The sequence below is a fragment of the Oncorhynchus masou genome, unplaced genomic scaffold (genome assembly GCF_036934945.1).
Source record: "Oncorhynchus masou masou isolate Uvic2021 unplaced genomic scaffold, UVic_Omas_1.1 unplaced_scaffold_2051, whole genome shotgun sequence".
Classification (NCBI taxonomy): domain Eukaryota; kingdom Metazoa; phylum Chordata; class Actinopteri; order Salmoniformes; family Salmonidae; genus Oncorhynchus; species Oncorhynchus masou.
The window spans coordinates 52,932-75,452 of NW_027008539.1; the positions used below are offsets into that span (position 1 = coordinate 52,932).

General features: G+C 42.2%; 1 protein-coding gene across 1 annotated transcript; it reads right to left on the reverse strand.

Annotated features, from left to right (window-relative positions):
- Nucleotides 1-3,567: 3,567 nt before the first annotated feature.
- Nucleotides 3,568-14,379, reverse strand: LOC135532829 (lysosomal amino acid transporter 1 homolog). The gene is made up of 8 exons (XM_064960261.1): nt 14,196-14,379; nt 13,478-13,831; nt 10,988-11,117; nt 9,475-9,562; nt 8,856-8,965; nt 5,644-5,739; nt 4,259-4,444; nt 3,568-4,118 (listed from the first exon to the last, which is right to left on the reverse strand). The coding sequence occupies exons 2-8, from the start codon at nt 13,669-13,671 to the stop codon at nt 4,002-4,004; spliced, it is 921 nt and encodes a 306-aa protein (XP_064816333.1). The 5' UTR covers nt 13,672-13,831; nt 14,196-14,379; the 3' UTR covers nt 3,568-4,001.
- Between the last annotated feature and the right edge of the window lie 8,142 nt (nt 14,380-22,521).

Here is a 22,521-nt window from a genome sequence, read left to right on the forward strand (position 1 = left end):
CTTAACTGACTTGCCTAGTTAAATAAAGGTTACATTTATATATATATATATATATATATATATATTTTTTTAACGCATACTGTATGACGTAGAATATTTAAATTACAAAATGCACATGATATGTTGCAGAGACTGTGCATTCCATTGAACCTAACCACCAATTTATCAAAGGCTACTATAGAAGGTATAGAACGACTTAAAGGATTTATAAGCAGTTCGTAAATCATATTTATAGAATTTAAATTACTGTATCTGTAATACATATTTGCTGAAACTGTGTGCCTGCCAAATACTGCACACAATTCTACATCATGTTTGTTATCTTGCCTCAAAACAACAACAAAAAACGACACACACATTGGATACAATTCGGACTTTATTGAGATGTTTGTTACATAAGCATCATATTGGAATGAACTACAAAAGCGGAGAGACAGACATTATCGTCAATGATGTAAATATTGCAAGTAACGTATAGGCTAAAGCATAAGGAAAATACAATACCATGTTATCTTAAGTATAAATATAAATACATGTGTATCGTAAAAGAGCAATACAGTGTGTCATTATTCAAGTAGAAATAATTTCATACATTTTCCTTGTTCTTTTGAGACTGTAAATAAATATCTCATTATTCCATTCTATTGTTTGGAAAAAATGTCTAGAAAAACACATTGAAGAGAGGCCAGGCTTTGAGCAAACCAGAATGAAACTTAATTTCTCAAGAGAAAAGGAGAGAAGAAAAAAAAGGTTGTCTGAAACAACCGATAATTACCTTTAAAATAATCAACAAAATCTGCAACTATCTACAGGTTTATCGGAGAAAATAAGTGGCATCATAATTCCCCTTCGTTCATGGCTTTCCTGACGTTTCATGACCATGGCCACAATCATTTGCTGGGCAGCCATTTTGAAAACAGCTATTTTTCCAAAGACCACATTTTGAGCTTTTTCAATATGTCACAAGTAGAAATACTCCTTATTTTTCACATGGAAAGTCCACCAATCACAACTGTGCTTATTAAAGCCCAGCTGTAACTCAAGACTATTTCTACCAATAAATACTTAAGTCACATCATGTTTTGTCATGTTTGCGCTCCTAAAAAAAAACACAAGCACTCCTTATATATATATATATATATATGATGCTATATATCTCTCTGTCCAACACTTAACTAGATTCATATTTACATTTTCACCAGGGACGACTCCTATGACACTAAGGGAATTCTATTACACTGGCCCAGGCTGAACCCGGGCAATGGCCCATCACGTCATTGGGTGAAATAGCGGGGATGCAGGAGCGCCTTTCTCAAATCAAACAGTAATCTGAGCCAGTCGGTCATGACAACAAGGCAGCATGGTGCATCGTCACGATACATACATATATTTTGCATAAAATAAAATGTTTGAATATTCAAACTAGTTTTTATTGAGAAGGCAGAAAGTTAAAAATAATCAAAAGCAATCCCTTTAGCATGTGAAAACAGAATCCTACCCATCTTTCCACGTGCTTAATGACGTTATTTTTCTTTTGAGCCACCTTCACCGGCGACCAGAGTGGGGCACACCCAGGAGGCAGCCAGATTCCAAAATGAATACAATCACTTTTCACCCAGCTCAAACTCCTCCCACCGGGGTAACCTGGGCCAGATGAACAAACCCCCTCACTGAAAGACGGAGGTAGAGAAAATCTGTGCTGTCAATCGACCAATCACATCCATGACACACCAACAACAGTGATGTGACCAGTACAAAAACGTAACGAATCATTGGTCTCCCGTAGTTCTATTCCCTCATCATGACTCCATGTTACCAAGTTATGACACATCAACTTATAAAACAGTCAAATTTCCCACAAAACCTTGTTCCACCGCTTTCTGAACATATATTTACATTTACATTTACGCATTTTCTGAACATGTGACTACACACATAGAAGACTGGGGTGTATTCATTAGTCACAACAATTTCCGTTTTGAGTAAACATTTTCCGTTTCGAAACGCTTACTCTTAAACAAAAATATTTTGCAACGAAAACGAGAGTTTCTATTGGACAAATTCAGGTAGGCCCCTTCCCCGTTTTGTTCCATTTGGTTCCTAATGAACACACCCCTGGACACAACTCCAAAATAAGGGGTGAACTCAATGCTCACGGCTGTGACTCAATACTGTTAAAAAAAAACAACTCCTTCCTTCCTTCGTGGACACTGAAAGTAAAATAAACTGGGCCAGAGGAGATAAGGAAAGGAGATAAGGAAAACAGGCTGTTCAGTTAAAATGGTTAGATTTCAGCCAAAGAACTGTTGGTTTTTAAAAGCAGCAGCCTTGAACACGTCAAACAGCCTTCAGCACTGCACTGCAGCAACACATTCATGTTAATATAATGTAGATGCAAGGCACAGGAGATCTGGCTTCACCCACTGGATTTTCACCATCTAAACACTGTGTAAACACTCCAAGCAATTTACCAACTTCTAAATAGGGATTCAACTACGACAGAATCTGCTCATAGAACAAAACCAGGGTTTTTATAACTAATTCACCACCAGTGTAAAATACATTACTGTGGGTGCAGCCCACTACTTTGCGACACACCAATTGTGCCAATGTATGACATTTTGAAACGTACATACAGGAACAGCCACTGGTGTGGTCCCCTACTGTACGGTCTACCTAGCCACTGGTGGTCCCCTACTGTACGGTCTACCTAGCCACTGGTGTGGTCCCCTACTGTACGGTCTACCTAGCCACTGGTGTGGTCCCCTACTGTACGGTCTACCTAGCCACTGGTGTGGTCCCCTACTGTACGGTCTACCTAGCCACTGCTGTGGTCCCCTACTGTACGGTCTACCTAGCCACTGGTGGTCCCCTACTGTACATTTAACATTACTGGTGGTCCCCTACTGTACATTTAAGTCATTTAGCAGACGCTCTTATCCAGAGCGACTTACAAATTCTACCTAGCCACGGGTGTGGTCCCCTACTGTACGGTCTACCTAGCCACTGGTGTGGTCCCCTACTGTACGGTCTACCTAGCCACTGGTGGTCCCCTACTGTACGGTCTACCTAGCCACTGGTGTGGTCCCCTACTGTACGGTCTACCTAGACGACAACGCTGCGTGAACAGTTCAAAGTGTATTGCATATCTTATCCTGGAAAACACAAGAGCTCTAACCGTTGACAAACTAGACTAGAGCAATGTGAGACACTGACACAGCCAATAGGCCTGTAGCGTACGAGGAACCGGCATAGTGAATAGACCACATGACCCCCCCCCCTTACAAAAAAAATAGTTCTACTGAGATTACATTCCTCACATATAAAACGTCTGTAATTCACCTGTACTTCAGCGGAGGGAACATTGGTGAACCATCACATCTGTCAGATTAGTGCAGGGCTCCAGTCAACAGGGAGTTTCTCCAAGCCATCGTTCCTCTACATCAAATCAAAATCAAATCAAATTTATTTATATAGCCCTTCGTACATCAGCTGATATCTCAAAGTGCTGTACAGAAACCCAGCCTAAAACCCCAAACAGCAAGCAATGCATCTGCATTGCTTGCTGTTTGGGGTTGTTTAGGCTGATTTTCTACATATATCACATTGTGACGTCTACAGATGTAAAAAGGGCTTTATAAATACATTTGATTGATTGATTATGGAGAGGATTTCTAGAATTATCTTTTATTGTTCTCACTCTAGAACTTCCATATTGTTCTCACTCTAGAACTTCCATATTGTTCTCACTCTAGAACTTCCATATTGTTCTCACTCTAGAACTTCCATATTGTTCTCACTCTAGAACTTCCATATTGTTCTCACTCTAGAACTTCCATATTGTTCTCACTCTAGAACTTCCATAATGTTCTCACTCTAGAACTTCCATAATGTTCTCACTCTAGAACTTCCATATTGTTCTCACTCTAGAACTTCCATATTGTTCTCACTCTAGAACTTCCATATTGTTCTCACTCTAGAACTTCCATATTGTTCTCACTCTAGAACGTGGACAGTTCCTCCTCTTCACAGAGCAGAGGTTCTACTTCAGGAACGTTCATCTTCTTGCTGGTTTTAGCGGAGTGGTTGTTCCTATAGATGATGAACTGGGCGGTGACCTGGGAGAGTTAAGGCTCATTCACAAACACACCACAACAAGTCAACAAAATCCCAACACTTAAACAACAGAAAAATAACACCTTCCCTTCTTTATTTTTGATCCTTTTTTTGGTGAAATGATCTCTGAGAAAAAGGATACAAAGAAGTCTAGGAGGAGGACTCCCAGGCTGCCGATGAGCCAGGCCAGATGTTTGAGGATGAAGGCCTGTTTTGAGCCGGCCAGAGCTGGTAGAACCACAATGACACTGAGCCCGTAGGTCCCGTTGCCCATCATGGCCAGGGCAAACAGCAGGTACGACGTGCCCTCTGTAGACTGCCGCTTAAACTGGAGACAGACAGGGAGATGTTACCGTCTAGACCTCAAAACCAACAGAGGAAATTGAAGATTTTAGGTTCAAAACATATTACATAGTTAATTATTCACCCCCATTCTGTTGTTACTTCTTAAATTGTACCCACTTTTTATTTTAAGAAGTTCCAAAATAATAATCATGCCTAACATATTTTCACAATGTTTGACAATGTGTTAGTATGCATGATTTGTTGTTGGTAAGTCATGCATGCTCACACAGACACTCACTAGATCAAAACGTGTGTTTGTGTACTGTGCTCTCCCCTTAGAACATCCCTAGGAACTGTTATCACATTGGGAGTGACAGTGAGTTCTCGGCAGCAGACACCAGTTCAGATGCTGTGACATCACTCAGCAGCAGACACCAGTTCAGATGCTGTGACATCACTCAGCAGGAGACACCAGTCCAGATGCTGTGACATCACTTAGCAGCAGACACCAGTTCAGATGCTGTGACATCACTCAGCAGGAGACACCAGTCCAGATGCTGTGACATCACTCAGCAGCAGACACCAGTTCAGATGCTGTGACATCACTCAGCAGCAGACACCAGTTCAGATGCTGTGACATCACTCGGCAGGAGACACCAGTCCAGATGCTGTGACATCACTCAGCAGCAGACACCAGTTCAGATGCTGTGACATCACTCAGCAGGAGACCCCAGTCCAGATGATGTGACATCACTCAGCAGGAGACCCCAGTCCAGATGATGTGACATCACTCAGCAGCAGACACTATTGTCTCTCAAGCCCGGTTCTCATTTTAAAAATTAAAAAGCATGTGTTACTCATTCGTCTCTTCTATTTTGGCCCCATCTACTTTGAGCCTTTCCTCCCCTCCTCTCACCCTCTCACTCCTCACGTCCCCTAACCCTGCCATCCTGTTAAATCTTACCCCACCTCCCCCTCTCTCACTCCTCACGTCCCCTAACCCTGCCATCCTGTTAAATCGTACCCCACCCCCCCTCTCACTCCTCACCTCCCCTAACACTGCCATCCTGTTAAATCTTACCCCACCTCCCCCCCTCTCACTCCTCACGTCCCCTAACCTTGCCATCCTGTTAAATCTTACCCCAACTCCCCCCCTCTCACTCCTCATGTCCCCTAACCTTGCCATCCTGTTAAATCTTACCCCACCTCCCCTCCATAAATCACCCATATATTGTCACTCACATTTTTGTAGAGCTGTGGAAAACGAGAGGAGAGGTAGAATATGGAGGCCAGGTATCCACAGGCATAACCAGAGATCTCCACACTGTTAGAGGCACTCTGAAGAGAGAGGCAGAAAGAGAGAGAGAGAGTCAGAGACAAAGAGAGAGACACACAGGGAGTCAGAGAGAGACCTACCTTGGGCTGACCATATCTGCATCGGGAAACTTTAATATGGCAGTGAATGCACTCAAAGAAAAAGCCCGCAGAGCAATGTATGCAATACAAATTAAATTATTCAAAATCAACATCCCAATTAAAATTTGGACTAAAATATTTGACAGTGTAATCCTACCAATAGCTCTTTGGGGGTTTGGGGCCACTCAATAAACTGAACTTTAAAATGTGGGACAAACATCCAATTGAAGCCCTACATGCAGAATTCTGTCGGAAAATCCTACAAGTCCAGAGAAATACACCAACTAATGCATGTAGGGCAGAATTGGGCCGCTTTCCAGTAATAATGAAAATACAGAAAAGCAATTTAAAGCACTTCAAACCCAAGAGCTGAGCCCAGAAACGAGCCCTCTCAGTCAGCTAGTGTTGGACTTCACCAACCAAGCTGACACCAGCACTGCTTCAAAAGAAAGAATTCCAATAAGCAAAATCATGAACCAATCAAAGGAATCATATTTACAACATTGGAAAAATGAAACAAAATCCCCAAACCGACTAAATTGCTATCTGACCCTAAACAGAGAATATGAATTGGCTGATTATCTCTATTCTGTCAGAGATACGAAGCAGAGACAGATCCTTACCAAGTACAGGCTGAGTGACCACCGATTGGCAATAGAAACCATCAGACATAAAAAGACATGGCTACCCAAAGAGGAGCGTGTATGTGGTCACTGCATGACAGGGGAGGTAGAGACAGAGATGCACTTTCTCCTTTACTGTGATAAATATTCCTCACAAAGAGATTCATTATTCACAGAAATGACTACACATATTCCACATTTTTACAAATTGAACCCAGAGGAAAAACTAAGAATACTCATGGGCGAAGGAGCAATGGCTCCTCTTGCAGCCAAATATGTATTTTCCTGCCATCGCCTGAGGGACACTGAATAATAACATCTGCATAGTAAGCAGTAACTTACTTATTGCTATTACTGTTATTACTATTGCTGTTTATCATTCCAAATGTGGGTGGTAATGGTAGTGATAACAGTTGAGTGATGGTAGTAGTATTCATAGTAATGATGATTGTAGTTGTTGTACTGATATAAAGGAGAAGATGACCATTATTTAGTAATAAGTTGTTATAGTTTTTTGCAAAATAATTAGCCCCTTTACTTTCAGTGCAGCAAACTCTCCCCAGAAGTTCAGTGAGGATCTCTGAATGATCCAATGTTGACCTAAATGACTAATGATGATAAATACAATCCACCTGTGTGTAATCAAGTCTCCGTATAAATGCACCTGCACTGTGATAGTCTCAGAGGTCCGTTAAAAGCGCAGAGAGCATCATGAAGAACAAGTACCAATAGCTCTTTATGGAAGTGAGGTTTGGGGGCCACTCAATAAACTGGATTTTAAAATGTAGGACAAACATCCAATTGAAGCCCTACATGCAGAATTCTGTCGGAAAATCCTACAAGTCCACAGAAATACACCAACTAATGCATGTAGGGCAGAATTGGGCCGCTTTCCATTAATAATGAAAATACAGAAAAGCAATTTAAAGCACTTCAAACCCAAGAGCTGAGCCCAGAAACGAGCCCTCTCAGTCAGCTGGTGTTGGACCTCACCAACCAAGCTGACACCAGCACTGCTTCAAAAGAAAGAATTCCAATAAGCAAAATCATGAACCAATTAAAGGAATCATATATACAACATTGGAAAAATGAAACAAAATCCCCAAACCGACTAAATTGCCATCTGACCCTAAACAGAGAATATGAATTGGCTGATTATCTCTATTCTGTCAGAGATACGAAGCAGAGACAGATCCTTACCAAGTACAGGCTGAGTGACCACCGATTGGCAATAGAAACCGGCAGACATAAAAAGACATGGCTACCCAAAGAGGAGCGTGTATGTGGTCACTGCATGACAGGGGAGGTAGAGACAGAGATGCACTTTCTCCTTTACTGTGATAAATATTCCTCACAATGAGATTCATTATTCACAGAAATGACTACACATATTCCACATTTTTACAAATTGAACCCAGAGGAAAAACTAAGAATACTCATGGGCGAAGGAGCAATGGCTCCTCTTGCAGCCAAATATGTATTTTCCTGCCATCGCCTGAGGGACACTGAATAATAACATCTGCATAGTAAGCAGTAACTTACTTATTATTGCTATTATTATTGCTGATTATCATTCCAAATGTGGGTGGTAATAGTAGTGATAACAGTTTAGTGATCATAGTAATGATGATTGTAGTTGTTGTACTGATATAAAGGAGAAGATGACCATTATTTAGTAATAAGTTGTTATAGTTTTTTATTTATTTATATTTTACCTTTATTTAACTAGGCAAGTCAGTTAAGAACAAATTCTTATTTTCAATGACGGTCTAGGAACAGTGGGTTAACTGCCTGTTCAGGGGCAGAACGACAGATTTGTACCTTGTCAGCTCGGGGTTTGAACTTGCAACCTTCCGGTTACTAGTCCAACGCTCTAACCACTAGGCTACCCTGCCGCCCCACGTTGAAGTGGTTGTGTTTCCTCCACTGTGGCCCTCCTGATCCTCCCCAAGTTCATCACTGACAACAACCCCTCTGCCAACACTCATTTTCCATAATTTGATTTTATATTTATTACATTTCTACTATTGACTGTTACCATTTTATTGTTATTATTTTTGTATTTAATTAATTTTATTATTTATTACCATTTTATATTATTATTTGCTATCATTTATAATATAACAACAATATATATTGTATACATTGTTGCTTTGGCAATATTGACACAATGTTTTTCATGCCAATAAAGCAGCTTGAATTTGAGAGTGAGAGTGAGAGACACAGAGAGAGAGAGAGACACAGAGAGAGACACAGAGAGACAAGAGAGAGACACAGAGAGACAAAGAGAGAGACAAAGAGAGAGAGAGAGAGAGAGAGAGAAACAGAGAGACAGAGAGAGGCAAGAGAGAGAGAGACACAGAGAGAGACAGACACAGAGAGAGACAGAGAGTGTCTCTCTCTCACACACGTCACCTGAGTGTTGGCGGAGGGGTTGTTGTCAGTGATAAACTTGGGGAGGATCAGGAGGGCCACAGTGGAAGCCCCGCACCACAGGAAACACAACCACTTCAACGTGGGGCGCTCTGGGGGAAGAAACACACACAGTGTTGCTGCCCCTCCTGGTTTTGTAGAGGTGACCTGTTTCAGACACACCTGTGTGTGACATTGAGCTACGGAGAAAGTAGGGAAGGGCTTGAACAGGTGTGGCAAGACCTCCTCTCTCTTTCTGTCACTCAAATCAGTCTTTATTGACAGATACATACCCACAACACAAAACAACACACACACACACACACAGACTTGTGTAGATGTACTGTTAAGTAATCCAATATGTCTTCATTTTGTGTTCCAGCCCTCGGCTGCAAACTGGAATAACAAATGGGCTTTACAAGGTGAGAATTTGTCAGTGATCAACTTTTAGTAGAAACTAGCAATTTCACTTGACCACAGTCATGTCAAACACATTAGGCATGGATAACTGGGCAGAGCTATTAGCATTGTCTATAGGGAATACATCTAGCATATTAGTGAGTACACAGACTGGAGTACACTATAGCACACTAACTACAATACAAGGAACAACGCTGATTACTTTTAGATGAGTTGTTCTTTATCTTGTAGTAGAGGAACTGGGAGATGAGCAGGAGATCAGTGAAGATGTAGAACACTACTGTCACAATCTGAGAGAGAGAAGAGAGAGAAGATAAGACATGATTTTGACGACAGTGGCACCCTCTGCAGGTAGGCATAGGTAAGGGTCAGGGAAAGGTCAGGTAAGGGTCAGGGAAAGGCGTAGGTAAGGGTCAGGGAAAGGTCAGGAAAGGCATAGGGAAGGGTCAGGGAAAGGCATAGGTAAGGGTCAGGGAAAGGTCAGGGAAAGGCATAGGTAAGGGTCAGGGAACAGCGTAGGTAAGGGTCAGGGAAAGGTCAGGGAAAGGCATAGGTAAGGGTCAGGGAAAGGTCAGGGTCATTGAAAGGCATAGGTAAGGGTCAGGGAAAGCCGTAGGTAAGGGTCAGGGAAAGCCGTATGTAAGGGTCAGGGAAAGCCGTAGGTAAGGGTCAGGGAAAGCCGTAGGTAAGGGTCAGGGAAAGCCGTAGGTAAGGGTCAGGGTCAGGGAACGGCGTAGGTAAGGGTCAGGGAAAGGTCAGGGTAAGGGAAAGGCATAGGTCAGGGTCAGGCATAGGTCAGGGTCAGGGAAAGGCGTAGGTAAGGGTCAGGGAAAGCCGTAGGTAAGGGTCAGGGAAAGGTCAGGGTAAGGGAAAGGCATAGGTCAGGGTCAGGCATAGGTCAGGGTAAGGGGAAAGGCATAGGTCAGGGTCAGGCATAGGTCAGGGTCAGGGAAAGGCGTCAGGAAAGGTCAGGAAAGGGTCAGGGAAAGGCGTAGGTAAGGGTCAGGGAAAGGTCAGGGAAAGGTCAGGGTCAGGGAAAGCCGTAGGTAGGTCAGGGTCAGGGAAAGCCTTAGGTAAGGGTCAGGGAGGGAAAGGCGTAGGTCAGGGTCAGGGAAAGGTCAGGGTCAGGGAAAGCCGTAGGTAAGGGTCAGGGAACAGGGTCAGGGCGTAGGTAAAGGTCAGGGTCAGGGAAAGGCGAAGGTAAGGGTCAGGGAAAGGCGTAGGTAAGGGTCAGGGAAAGGCGTAGGTAAGGGTCAGGGAAAGGCGTAGGTAAGGGTCAGGGAAAGGTCAGGGAAAGGCGTAGGTAAGGGTCAGGGTCAGGGAAAGGTCAGGGTCAGGGAAAAGGGGCGTAGGTAAGGGTCAGGGAAAGGCGTAGGTAAGGGTCAGGGAAAGGCATAGGTAAGGGTCAGGGAAAGGCGTAGGTAAGGGTCAGGGAAAGGCGTAGGTAAGGGTCAGAGAAAGGCGTAGGTAAGGGTCAGAGAAAGGCGTAGGTAAAGGTCAGGGAAAGGTTAAGGAAAACATGCCATTGGGATACAATGTACCTAACTAACTCCATTCACAAACCAGATGAAACAAAATGCTGAGTGTTTTAAAAATATGCTTCAATGCAGCTGTGATACAGTGCATCATGGCATGTCTGGGCAGAGAGTGCTATGGCAATGCCTCTGCCCATATTCATACAAGAGCAAGTTGAAGTTGTGCCTGTTGATAGATACCTGGATGGGCAGCTGGCTGGTCAGGACACAGCCTATTAGACTGCTGAGGTCCCCACTGAAGAGGAAGAGCAGAAAGCCAAACGACATGGCCTCCTCCACTTTACCATTGCGATAAGCCTCATAGACTTGCCTGGGGGGGAGAAAGAGAGAGAAACAGATACAATGGAGGAGGAGAGAATGGGGAAGAAAAAGAAGAGACTGGTGTGATGTAAACAGATACAGTGCCTTGCGAAAGTATTCGGCCCCCTTGAACTTTGCGACCTTTTGCCAAATTTCAGGCTTCAAACATAAAGATATAAAACTGTATTTTCTTGTGAAGAATCAACAACAAGTGGGACACAATCATGAAGTGGAATGACATTTACTGGATATTTCAAACTTTTTTAACAAATCAAAAACTGAAAAATTGGACATGCAAAATTATTCAGTCCTTTACTTTCAGTGCAGCAAACTCTCTCCAGAAGTTCAGTGAGGATCTCTGAATGATCCAATGTTGATCTAAATGACTAATGATGATAAATACAATCCACCTGTGTGTAATCAAGTCTCCGTATAAATGCACCTGCACTGTGATAGTCTCAGAGGTCCGTTAAAAGCGCAGAGAGCATCATGAAGAACAAGGAACACACCAGGCAGGTCCGAGATACTGTTGTGAAGAAGTTTAAAGACGGATTTGGATACAAAAATATTTCCCAAGCTTTAAACATCCCAAGGAGCACTGTGCAAGCGATAATATTGAAATGGAAGGAGTATCAGACCACTGCAAATCTACCAAGACCTGGCAGTCCCTCTAAACTTTCAGCTCATACAAGGAGAAGACTGATCAGAGATGCAGCCAAGAGACCCATGATCACTCTGGATGAACTGCAGAGATCTACAGCTGAGGTGGGAGACTCTGTCCATAGGACAACAATCAGTCGTATATTGCACAAATCTGGCCTTTATGGAAGAGTGGCAAGAAGAAAGCCATTTCTTAAAGATATCCATAAAAAGTGTTGTTTAAAGTTTGCCACAAGCCACCTGGGAGACACACCAAACATGTGGAAGAAGGTGCTCTGGTCAGATGAAACCAAAATTGAACTTTTTGACAACAATGCAAAACGTTATGTTTGGCGTAAAAGCAACACAGCTCATCACCCTGAAAACACCATACCCACTGTCAAACATGGTGGTGGCAGCATCATGGTTTGGGCCTGCTTTTCTTCAGCAGGGACAGGGAAGATGGTTAAAATTGATGGGGAAGATGGATGGAGCCAAATACAGGACCATTCTGGAAGAAAACCTGATGGAGTCTGCAAAAGACCTGAGACTGGGACGGAGATTTGTCTTCCAACAAGACAATGATCCAAAACATAAAGCAAAATCTACAATGGAATGGTTAAAAAAATAAACATATCCAGGTGTTAGAATGGCCAAGTCAAAGTCCAGACCTGAATCCAATCGAGAATCTGTGGAAAGAACTGAAAACTGCTGTTCACAAATGGTCTGCATCCAACCTCACTGAGCTCGAGCTGTTTTGCAATGAGGAATGGGAAAAAAATTCAGTCTCTCGATGTGCAAAACTGATAGAGACATACCCCAAGCGAGTTACAGCTGTAATCGCAGTAAAAGGTGGCGCTACCAAGTATTAACTTAAGGGGGTTGAATAATTTTGCACGCCCAATTTTTCCGTTTTTGATTTGTTAAAAAAGTTTGAAATATCCAGTAAATGTCGTTCCACTTCATGATTGTGTCCCACTTGTTGATTCTTCACAAAAAAAATAGTTTTATATCTTTATGTTTGAAGCCTGAAATGTGGCAAAAGGTCAAAGTTCAAGGGGCGAATACTTTCGCAAAGGCACTGTACTTAGATTAGATGTCTCTCAGAACCTGATAAAATGTCTTTGCAGAGCCACAGACTTTCTCCTTGCTACGGTAATAAATCATTTGTGGGCTATTTGATCTTTTATGGGCTCCCAAGTGGAGCAGTGGTCACTGCATCTCAAGGCACTGCATCTCAGTGTCATATGATTGAGTGTAGTCTGGCCCAGGAGTGGGGTGTCACTACAGACCCTGGTTCTATACTCAGCTTTGATTCCAGGCTATCACCACCTAAGTGTGCGTTTCTAATTCTCTCCTTCTCTCTCTCGGAGGACCTGAGCCCTAGGACCATGCCCCAGGACTACCATGATTGGGAGTCCCGTAGGGCAGCGCACAATTGGCCCAGTGTCGTCCGGGTTTGACCGTTGTTGGCTGTCATTGTAAATAAGAATTTGATCTTAACTGGTCCACGTGCCTAGTTAAACAAAGGTTACATTTAAAAATGGTAAAATCTGTCATGCCATGTTCTGTATCACCACAACACCAAATGCCAGATACATTTGAGACCGCAGCTGTTGGTCACAATATCTGTGATCAGCTATTTTTGTTTGTATTATAAATACAAAACTACTTTCCCCTTAAAGAGAACTATTTTTGTTTGCATTCCTAACGCAGTGGTGAACAACTTACGGTAGAGTAGACAGCAAGAAACAGAACATTGAAATCAGCCCGATGACTACGCTCCAGTATTCCCACACATTCTCCACGCATTCCTCAAACAGGTAGAGGATCCAGGGCGTCCCGTTAGCGCACAGTGGCCGACCCAGCACGGGGGAAGTCAGGTTAGCGGCCACGTCCGCAGTCCTCCCCGGGAAGCGGGGCATGGGGGCGACTATGTCCGTGTCCCTCTGCCTCCGTGGAAGAATCCGAGCGCGATGATGTGGAAGTGTTTGTTTGTTGACACCAAACACTGACCGCCCTCGAGCCCACCACACCTAGGCTACAGGTTGGCAAACGAGCGTGTGGTGATGTCATTTGATGAGTCTGCAAGATAATATACACATGGTCATTGACATAATTACGAATTGGCTGGGGAAATGTGGAAGAGTGGTGTCGGTTGGGGAAAGAAATACAATTCATTGTTACTATGCTTTTTCAGCAACGACATGCACGCACCAGACAACTCTGATACAATGTTGATGCTTTCTCCATTTAAGAAAACATTTGCATATTGGTAATAACTTTTGTTGGGGTCGCATAGGTCTACAATGCTGCAATTTGATCGTCTTATAAACAGAAGCTATTCATTGATGTGGTTATCGCTTCTCATCAACTGGTTGGACCAGCCATAACAGGCACAGACCAACCAACGTTGTCAACAAATCAAATGCAGCCTATAAACTCTCACCGGATGCGTTGATTTCTCGACCTTCGTGTTACTGTGCGACGGCTCTCCATCTCAACTCGGCTGCCGTTATGTTTTGATTGAGCGATATATTCCGCTAAGCTATTTAATTTCCCATAATTGTATTATATTGTAAACGATTAATTATTCTCGCCCACTCCTGTCCTCCGAAATGGCATCAAATGTTTTTTTTTCACTTCCGCATTTTCTGGAGAAAGCGCAGAACTGAGGACCACAAGGATAAGGACGTAGCACCATCTGCTGGGTGTTATGTCGCGGTGTGATACATCCAGTCAAATATAATTGTATTATTTTGTCATATGCATCGAATACAACTGGTGTAGACTACCGTGAAATGCCTCCTTACGAGCCCTTCAACAATGCAGAGTTTAAAAATAAAATAGTAACACAAGAGGAGTAAAATACACAAGAATCGGGTGATTCTGCAACTACGGGCACTTCCATGTCCTCGGGACAATTTTGGGGATTTTATAAAAAATGAAGCAAATACAAATATTAGTATGATAAGTTCACACTGGAATCACCCCATACGTATTTAAACACCTCTCTATCAAGTATTCTAGCTACTTTTCAGATGCATTTTATACCCCCATTTCACGATTTTGCCCTTGTCCTTGTCCCCGACCCAGACTTTTAAGCTTCTACTATTTATTTTCTATTAGAAAACATTAATAATTACACATTGTATAATGTTATGTACTACAGAAAGAGTCAATTAAATCAAATCTATATCAATATTTATTGTGAGTATTCCCTTTTATATATATATATTTTTTAAACGCAAAATATACCTGTCCTTTGGAGGGGTGTCATTTCCACCACTGAAGACAAATTCCTCATTAATAAAGTTTTTTTTTCAAGAGAATGTTGATTTAGTTCCCATGGAAACATATTGTGACACTGAAGCACGTGGCAGCAGTGGACAGTTGTTCCAGATGTGATGTCCAGAAGTTTAAGAAAAATAAATAAATATTGCTTGTGTAGAGAATTGTGTAGAGAATATTTTAATTGTCAGTCATTTCCAAACAGGCTATAATTTCTTTATTTTATGGTAGAACTTTAGAATGTAAAAAATATATATACATTTTATGTATTTAGTGTAAACGATATGCTAGCTGTAAAACTAATCAAAGCATGTTAAGCTGTCTGTCAATTTTCTCCAGAAACTGTAGAAATGTAATTTCCATCACAGTCATTTCTATCACAAACTTAAGTGTGGTGGAAATGACACAAATCCATTATCTTATTTTTTTTACTTTACTTTAAAACGTTTTTTAAATTTACTTTAGGCGTATTTAATCATGTTTTAAATGAATTGAAACTATAAAATGCTCCAAGGTGTGCGTGCACAAGTTGAAAACGAAGTCGTATGTCTTTATTTTTAGAAGATGCCACATGAAACAGCACAGAGTTCACAGACACATAGAAACCAAATGAAAAAAGTATCCTATATGATACCAGGAACATCTGCAAAAAGACAGGGAGAGACACTGGAAGAAAAAAGAGAAGGGAGAAGTGAAATCTATCTCTGAGCTTACAAAGCGTGAACAAAGAAACTAGAGATGTGAATGGAAATGTAACCAACAGAATAGAAGACAGACTTTAAAGAGAACAGTTTCAATGGAGACCTACCTATCAGGCAACACACCCCCTCAGTCATCAGATGACTTGCAGCCAGAACATGAGGCTAACATACCTGCCCCTGATTCACACCCCGATACCCCGTCCTCATCGTCTGCAACAGGAGTGAGAAGTGGAATACTTGCAGGAAGGAAAAAGGGTTGGAAGAGGTCGCTCAAAAGACTACAGAGATCTTAGCATGACAAATGTCAAACTTGATCATGCTTTACGGAAAGCTGAGAAATAGACAACAACAAAAAGGTATGATCAACTGATGAACAAAATGAAGAGACAAGATTCCCCAAAGACAAAACAGCAAGTGAAGGGAACTCCAACGAACTTGAGAAGGATTTTATTGTTTCAAAATACCATCATTGCAGAGTTTAAACAAAATTATTTAAAACAAAATGTACAGTGCCAAGGACAAACAAGTATATTATATTGCCCCGAGGCAACATCCTGAGAAAGTATGGCCTGGTCAAAACCGCAAACAAATTATTTCGATTTTCAGCAAAAGCAATGAGGGCAAATGAAAACAGGCCATCAAGTCTTCAATACTCCAGGAAGAATCACTGTAACAGAATTAGCACAGCCACAGAAGAGAAAACCACTAGATTCTATGAACGTGACGACAACAGCAGAACAACAACAGGGGGGAAAGGACACGCTAACGAGGAACAAGAAGAGAAAGCAGAAGCACTTCTTGAACGACACAATTCAGAACCTTTTATCAGAAGTTTAAGAGGGAATATTCAGAAATTCAAATTTCCTACTGTGAATTCTGCAAAAGACCTCCTTGTTGGGTTGTCAAGCCAATAGTCCAGGATTGGGACACATGTCTCTGCAAAACCCACGCCAATCTCCAGTACATGGTGGACAAACTACAGCATCACATGTATATTGAGAAGGTTTTTGAGTCTTTGTGCTGTGAGAACCTTATTGGGTCTTTGTGTTGTCAGAACCTTATTGAGTTGTTGTGCTGTCTTATTGAGTTTTGTGCTGTCAGAACCTTATTGAGTTGTTGTGCTGTCAGAACCTTATTGAGTCTTTGTGTTGTCAGAACCTTATTGAGTTGTTGTGCTGTCAGAACCTTATTGAGTTGTTGTGCTGTCAGAACCTTATTGAGTTGTTGTGCTGTCAGAACCTTATTGAGTCTTTGTGTTGTCAGAACCTTATTGGGTCTTTGTGTTGTCAGAACCTTATTGAGTTGTTGTGCTGTCAGAACCTTATTGAGTTGTGTTGTCAGAACCTTATTGAGTCTTTGTGCTGTGAGAACCTTATTGGGTCTTTGTCAGAACCTTATTGTTGTCAGAACCTTATTGAGTTGTTGTGCTGTCAGAACCTTATTGAGTCTTTGTGCTGTCAGAACCTTATTGAGTCTTATTGTGCTGTCAGAACCTTATTGGGTCTTTGCGCTGTCAGAACCTTATTGGGTCTTTGTTCTGTCAGAACCTTATTGGGTCTTTGCGCTGTCAGAACCTTATTGGGTCTTTGTTCTGTCAGAACCTTATTGAGTCTTTGTTCTGTCAGATTGGGTCTTTGCGCTGTCTTTTGTCTTTTGTTCTGTCAGAACCTTATTGGGTCTTTGTTCTGTCAGAACCTTATTGGGTCTTTGTGCTGTCAGAACCTTATTGGGTCTTTGTGCTTTGCGCTGTCAGAACCTTATTGCAGAACCTTATTGGGTCTTTGCGCTGTCAGAACCTTATTGGGTCTTTGTTCTGTCAGAACCTTATTGGGTCTTTTGTGCCTTATTGGGTCTTTGTGTCAGAACCTTATTGGGTCTTTGTTCTGTCAGAACCTTATTGGGTCTTTGCGCTGTCAGAACCTTATTGGGTCTTATTTTGCGCTGCTGTCAGAACCTTATTGAACCTTATTGGGTCTTTTTGAACCTTATTGGGTCTTTGCGCTGTCAGAACCTTATTGGGTCTTTGTTCTGTCAGAACCTTATTGGGTCTTTGCGCTGTCAGAACCTTATTGGGTCTTTGTGCTGTCAGAACCTTATTGGGTCTTTGTGCTGTCAGAACCTTATTGGGTCTTTGCGCTGTCAGAACCTTATTGGGTCTTTGTGCTGTCAGAACCTTATTGGGTCTTTGCGCTGTGAGAACCTGAAGAAGGAGCGCATGCACCCAGTGCTCCCTTTGTCAAGCCAAAGAGCTTAAAACATCTGACTTTGATGCTGGTGAGCAGACATGGTGGTTTGAGTGGAAAAACAAAGCTGAAGAGAGAGAAGAAAAACAAAGAGGGAAACATGGAGAAGTTCACTGTACATTTGACAGTAAAATAAAAGGTATGTGGCTCACTGCAGATTCTATTCGAGGACTTCTCCTCCAACGGATTGAAAGAGAAGTTGGGGAAACACGTGTACAACATTCGACACCAATACTCCAAACTGAGAGAATTAAGAGAATCTGGGGAAAGAGTAGATCATTGTGCATATTGACTTTGCAGAGAACTACCTGTTCAGGCAGTTCACTTTGGTGATTCTCACAAGCAGGTGACCCTCCACACCTGTGTTGGATATACCACAAATGATACAGTTTCGCTTTGCTCACTGAGCTCTTCTATGAGGCATGACCCCTCTGCTGTCTGGGCCCATCTCTCAAAACCACTGGCCTACTTCCTTGAGCTCTGTCCATCGGCTACTGCTGTACACTTTGTGAGTGATGGGCCGACAACCCAGTATAGGTCTGAAATGTTTAACAATGGTTGTTGTTCAAAATGTTTGCAATAAAATATTGTTTTCATATGTTATTTTTGTATTTTTTTTACATAGTTGTCATTTCCACCACACCTTGTCATTTCCATCACAACCCATATTTTTGAGGTAAATTAGTATATTATGTATAGTTTACATACATTTATTTGTTTTAGATATGGAAATCATATGGTTGTTATCATAATCTCACTAAAAGGTTGGGTGGAAATTGTAACGACGTTCTTCGTTTGTCGCAAGAAAGTCGGACCGAAATGCAGCGTGTTGGTTACTCATGTTTATTAATGAAACAAATAACGGAACTATACATGAAATAACTAATAAATACAAAACAACAAAACGGAACGTGAAACCTATTACAGCCTATCTTGTGAACACTACACAGAGACAGGAACAATCACCCACGAAATACAAAGCGAAACCCAGGCTACCTAAATACGGTTCCCAATCAGAGACAACGAGAATCACCTGACTCTGATTGAGAACCGCCTCAGGCAGCCAAACCTATGAAACACACCCCTAATCAGCTACAATCCCAATAACTAAAAAACCCCACTAAATACAACAAACAATAAACCCATGTCACACCCTGGCCTGACCAACTAATTAACTAAAACACAAAATACTAAGACCAAGGCGTGACAGAAATGTATTTTTCCTGATAAATAAATGTTTTCAGCTCTTCACCAAGGCAAGTTCATACTGTCAGGCGTCGTGTTGAATTATTCATATTAGGAAAACCTTAAAAATCACTTTAAATAATAATCAATACACGTACAAATGTATAAGAAATCCATTATAAATCAATTGTATGATATTTCATTTTTAAATAAAATGGATGTTTAATGACGTGATGGAAATTACATTTGTCTATGGCTATCTGGGGAAAATGACAAAAAATATATAAATTCCTGAATAGTATGATCGCAGCCATTATCAGATATAGTTTCTAGACAAATCAAAGACATGTACAATACTGGTAAAATGGTGTTTGAATAAGTTTTAATTTCTGCACAGCCAAAGAGCCCAAAGTTGCATAATCACCTGGCTATATACAGGAAGTACCAGTACCAGATCAATGTGGAGCTATATACAGGAAGTACCAGATAAATGTGCTGCTATATACAGGGAGTACCTGTACCAGATCAATGTGCTGCTATATACAGGAAGTACCAGTACCAGATCAATGTGGAGCTATATACAGGAAGTACCAGTACCAGATCAATGTGGAGCTATATACAGGAAGTACCAGTACCAGATCAATGTGGAGCTATATACAGGAAGTACCAGTACCAGATGAATGTGCTGCTATATATAGGAAGTACCAGTATCAGATCAATGTGGAGCAATTTTTCAGGCCTTCCTCTGACACCACCTAATATAGAGTTCCTGGATGGCAAGGAGCTTGGCCCCAGTGGTGTACTGGGCTGTCTGTACCACCTTTGTAGCGCTTTGCAGTCAAAGGCGATGCATTTGCCATACCAAGCGGTGATGCAGCCAGTCAAGATGCTCTCGACTGGTGCAGCTATAGAACTTTGTGAGGATCCAAGGGCCCATGCCAAATCTTTTCAGCCTCCTGAGTTGGAAGAGGTGCTGCCATGCCCACTGGGTGGGTGTTTGTGGACCATGTTAGGTCTTCAGTGATGTGGACGCCAAGGAACTTGAAGCACTCGACCAGCTCGACAGGTGCCCCGTCGATATGGATGGGGGTCTGCTCTCCCCTCTTTCTCCTATAGTCAACGATCAGCTACTTGGTCTTAGTGACATTGAGGGAGAGGTTATTCTCCTGGCACAAAACTGCTAAGTCTCTGACCTTCTCGCTGTAGGCTGGCTCATCGGCGTCGGTGATCAGGCCTACCACCGCCATGTCATCAGCAAACTTGATGATGTTGTTGGAGTCGTGCACGGCCACACAGTCGTGGATGAACAGAGAGTACAGGAGGGGACTAAGCACACACCCCTGAGGGACCCCAGTGTTTTGGGTCAGCGTGGCCAAGGTGTTGTCTACCCTCACCATCTGGGGCCGGCCCGTCAGGAAGGACAGTTGCAGAAGGAGGAGTTCAGTCCCAGGGTCCCAAGCTTGGTGATGAGCTTGGAGGGGACTATGGTGTTGAACGCTGAGCTCTAATCAATGAACAGAATTCTCACATAGTGATTTCTCCTCTTGTCCATGTGGGAGTGGGCAGTGTGGAATTTCATCATCTGTGTTTCTCTTGTGGTGGTAAACAAATTGGAATTGGTCTAAGGTGTCTGCGTTGATGGTGTTGATGTGTGTCATGACCAGTCTTTCATAGCACTTCATAGTTATTTATGTGAGTGCAACAGGGCGATTGACATTTAGGCAGGTTGCCTTGGGAACAGGGACTGAGGTGGTCAGCTTGAAACATGTTGAGATTACAGACTTGGGACAAGGAGAGATTGAAAATGTCTGTGAAGATAATTGCCAGCTGGTCTGCTCCTGCTTTGGGAACACGCCCTGGTATCTGATTGTTCAACAGTCTACAGACAGCGAGTGCTTTGAGAACACTGTCACGGCTTTCGTTGTGGGAAGGAGAAGCGGACCAAAATGCAGCGTAGTTGTGATTCATTTGATTTAATACAGAAAACTATACACGATAAACTAACAAAATAACAATTGCACGAAAACCAAACCAGCCCTATCTGGTGCAAAACACAGAGACAGGAACAATCACCCACAAACACACAGTGAAACCCAGGCTACCTAAATTTGGTTCCCAATCAGAGACAATGACTAACACCTGCCTCTGATTGAGAACCATATCAGGCCAAACACAGAAATAGACAAACAAGACATCCAACATAGAATGCCCACTCAGATCACACCCTGACCAACCAAAACATAGAAACATACAAAGTAAACTATGGCCAGGGCGTGACAAACACGCCCTGGTATCTGATTGTTAAACGGTCTACAGACAGCGAGTGTGAGGCAGTTGTTCCAGCCCAACTCTTAACTTTTCATTTATTTACGGTGCATTCTATTATATTTGGGAAAAAGGTTATTTGTCCATTAAAATAATGAGTTGTTTCATTGGATTAACTATCCTTGCTTCGTCTCGTAGAAGGAGCTACGGCTACATACGAACGGTGTGGCCTTACGGCAGAAACGAACCAGACCAGAACATGGGAAACCTTTGATGCTGAAACAACTTTTTAGGGTCCAAGAGGTGCTTAGCCTAAAAACCTAGTTTAAGCCTTGTGTTTAATTGTTTTGCTGTTGTTGTTGCAGAAATGATCTTTCTTTGACTGCCCTATAAACTCTTGGAATATATGTGGTAACCAACCTCTCTCCGGAATCTAAAAAAAGCATTGAAAATGTACAGAAGTATGTCAAGTGAGAGAGACAACTGTGAAAAGGGTGTATTTGAGGGTGGAGTATGGTATGTGAGGGATGGTATGTGCCAGCTGCTGGAGGGAGAGATGGGAAGGATGTGACCATCTGACACCGTGGGTGTCATGACATCCCTGTCTCTCCTTCCAGCAGATCGGGAAATATACTCGAACCCTATCGACACCAGGTAGAATTGTCAGTTGTTGTTATTGTGGGGCTTGCACAGCAAGAGCCCCCAGTTTTACATATTCAACATAACTGTTCGTTTTATTTTTCAAAGTTCAAAACGTCCTGAATGGTCTCACTCGAGGTGCTTGTGTACAACTTTTTGATATCTGTTATACTTTTGATGTTAATCTTTAATAACTTTTAGTCCGTTTTCTTGGCCTAAATCCACTTTCATAGCATTTCATCAAGATACTCAAGATCCCCATTGAGACACCACTTCCAACTGCCATTCTCTAAGTGAAATCATGAGATATCACTTCCAACTGTCATTCTCTAACTGAATATTGAGATATCACTTCCAACTGTCATTCTCTAACTGAAATCATGAGATATCACTTCCAACTGTCATTCTCTAACTGAAATCATGAGATATCACTTCCAACTGCCATTCTCTA

Excerpts from the sequence above, each read along its gene's own strand:
- LOC135532829 (XM_064960261.1), bottom strand. The coding sequence starts at position 13,671 with ATGCCCCGCTTCCCGGGGAGGACTGCGGACGTGGCCGCTAACCTGACT. Across the intron at positions 11,118-13,477 it reads TTCTTGCTGTCTACTCTACC|GCAAGTCTATGAGGCTTATC; the intron begins GTAAGTTGTTCA and ends TCTCCCCCCCAG. Across the intron at positions 4,119-4,258 it reads TCCTCCTCCTAGACTTCTTT|GTCACCGCCCAGTTCATCAT; the intron begins GTATCCTTTTTC and ends TAACTCTCCCAG.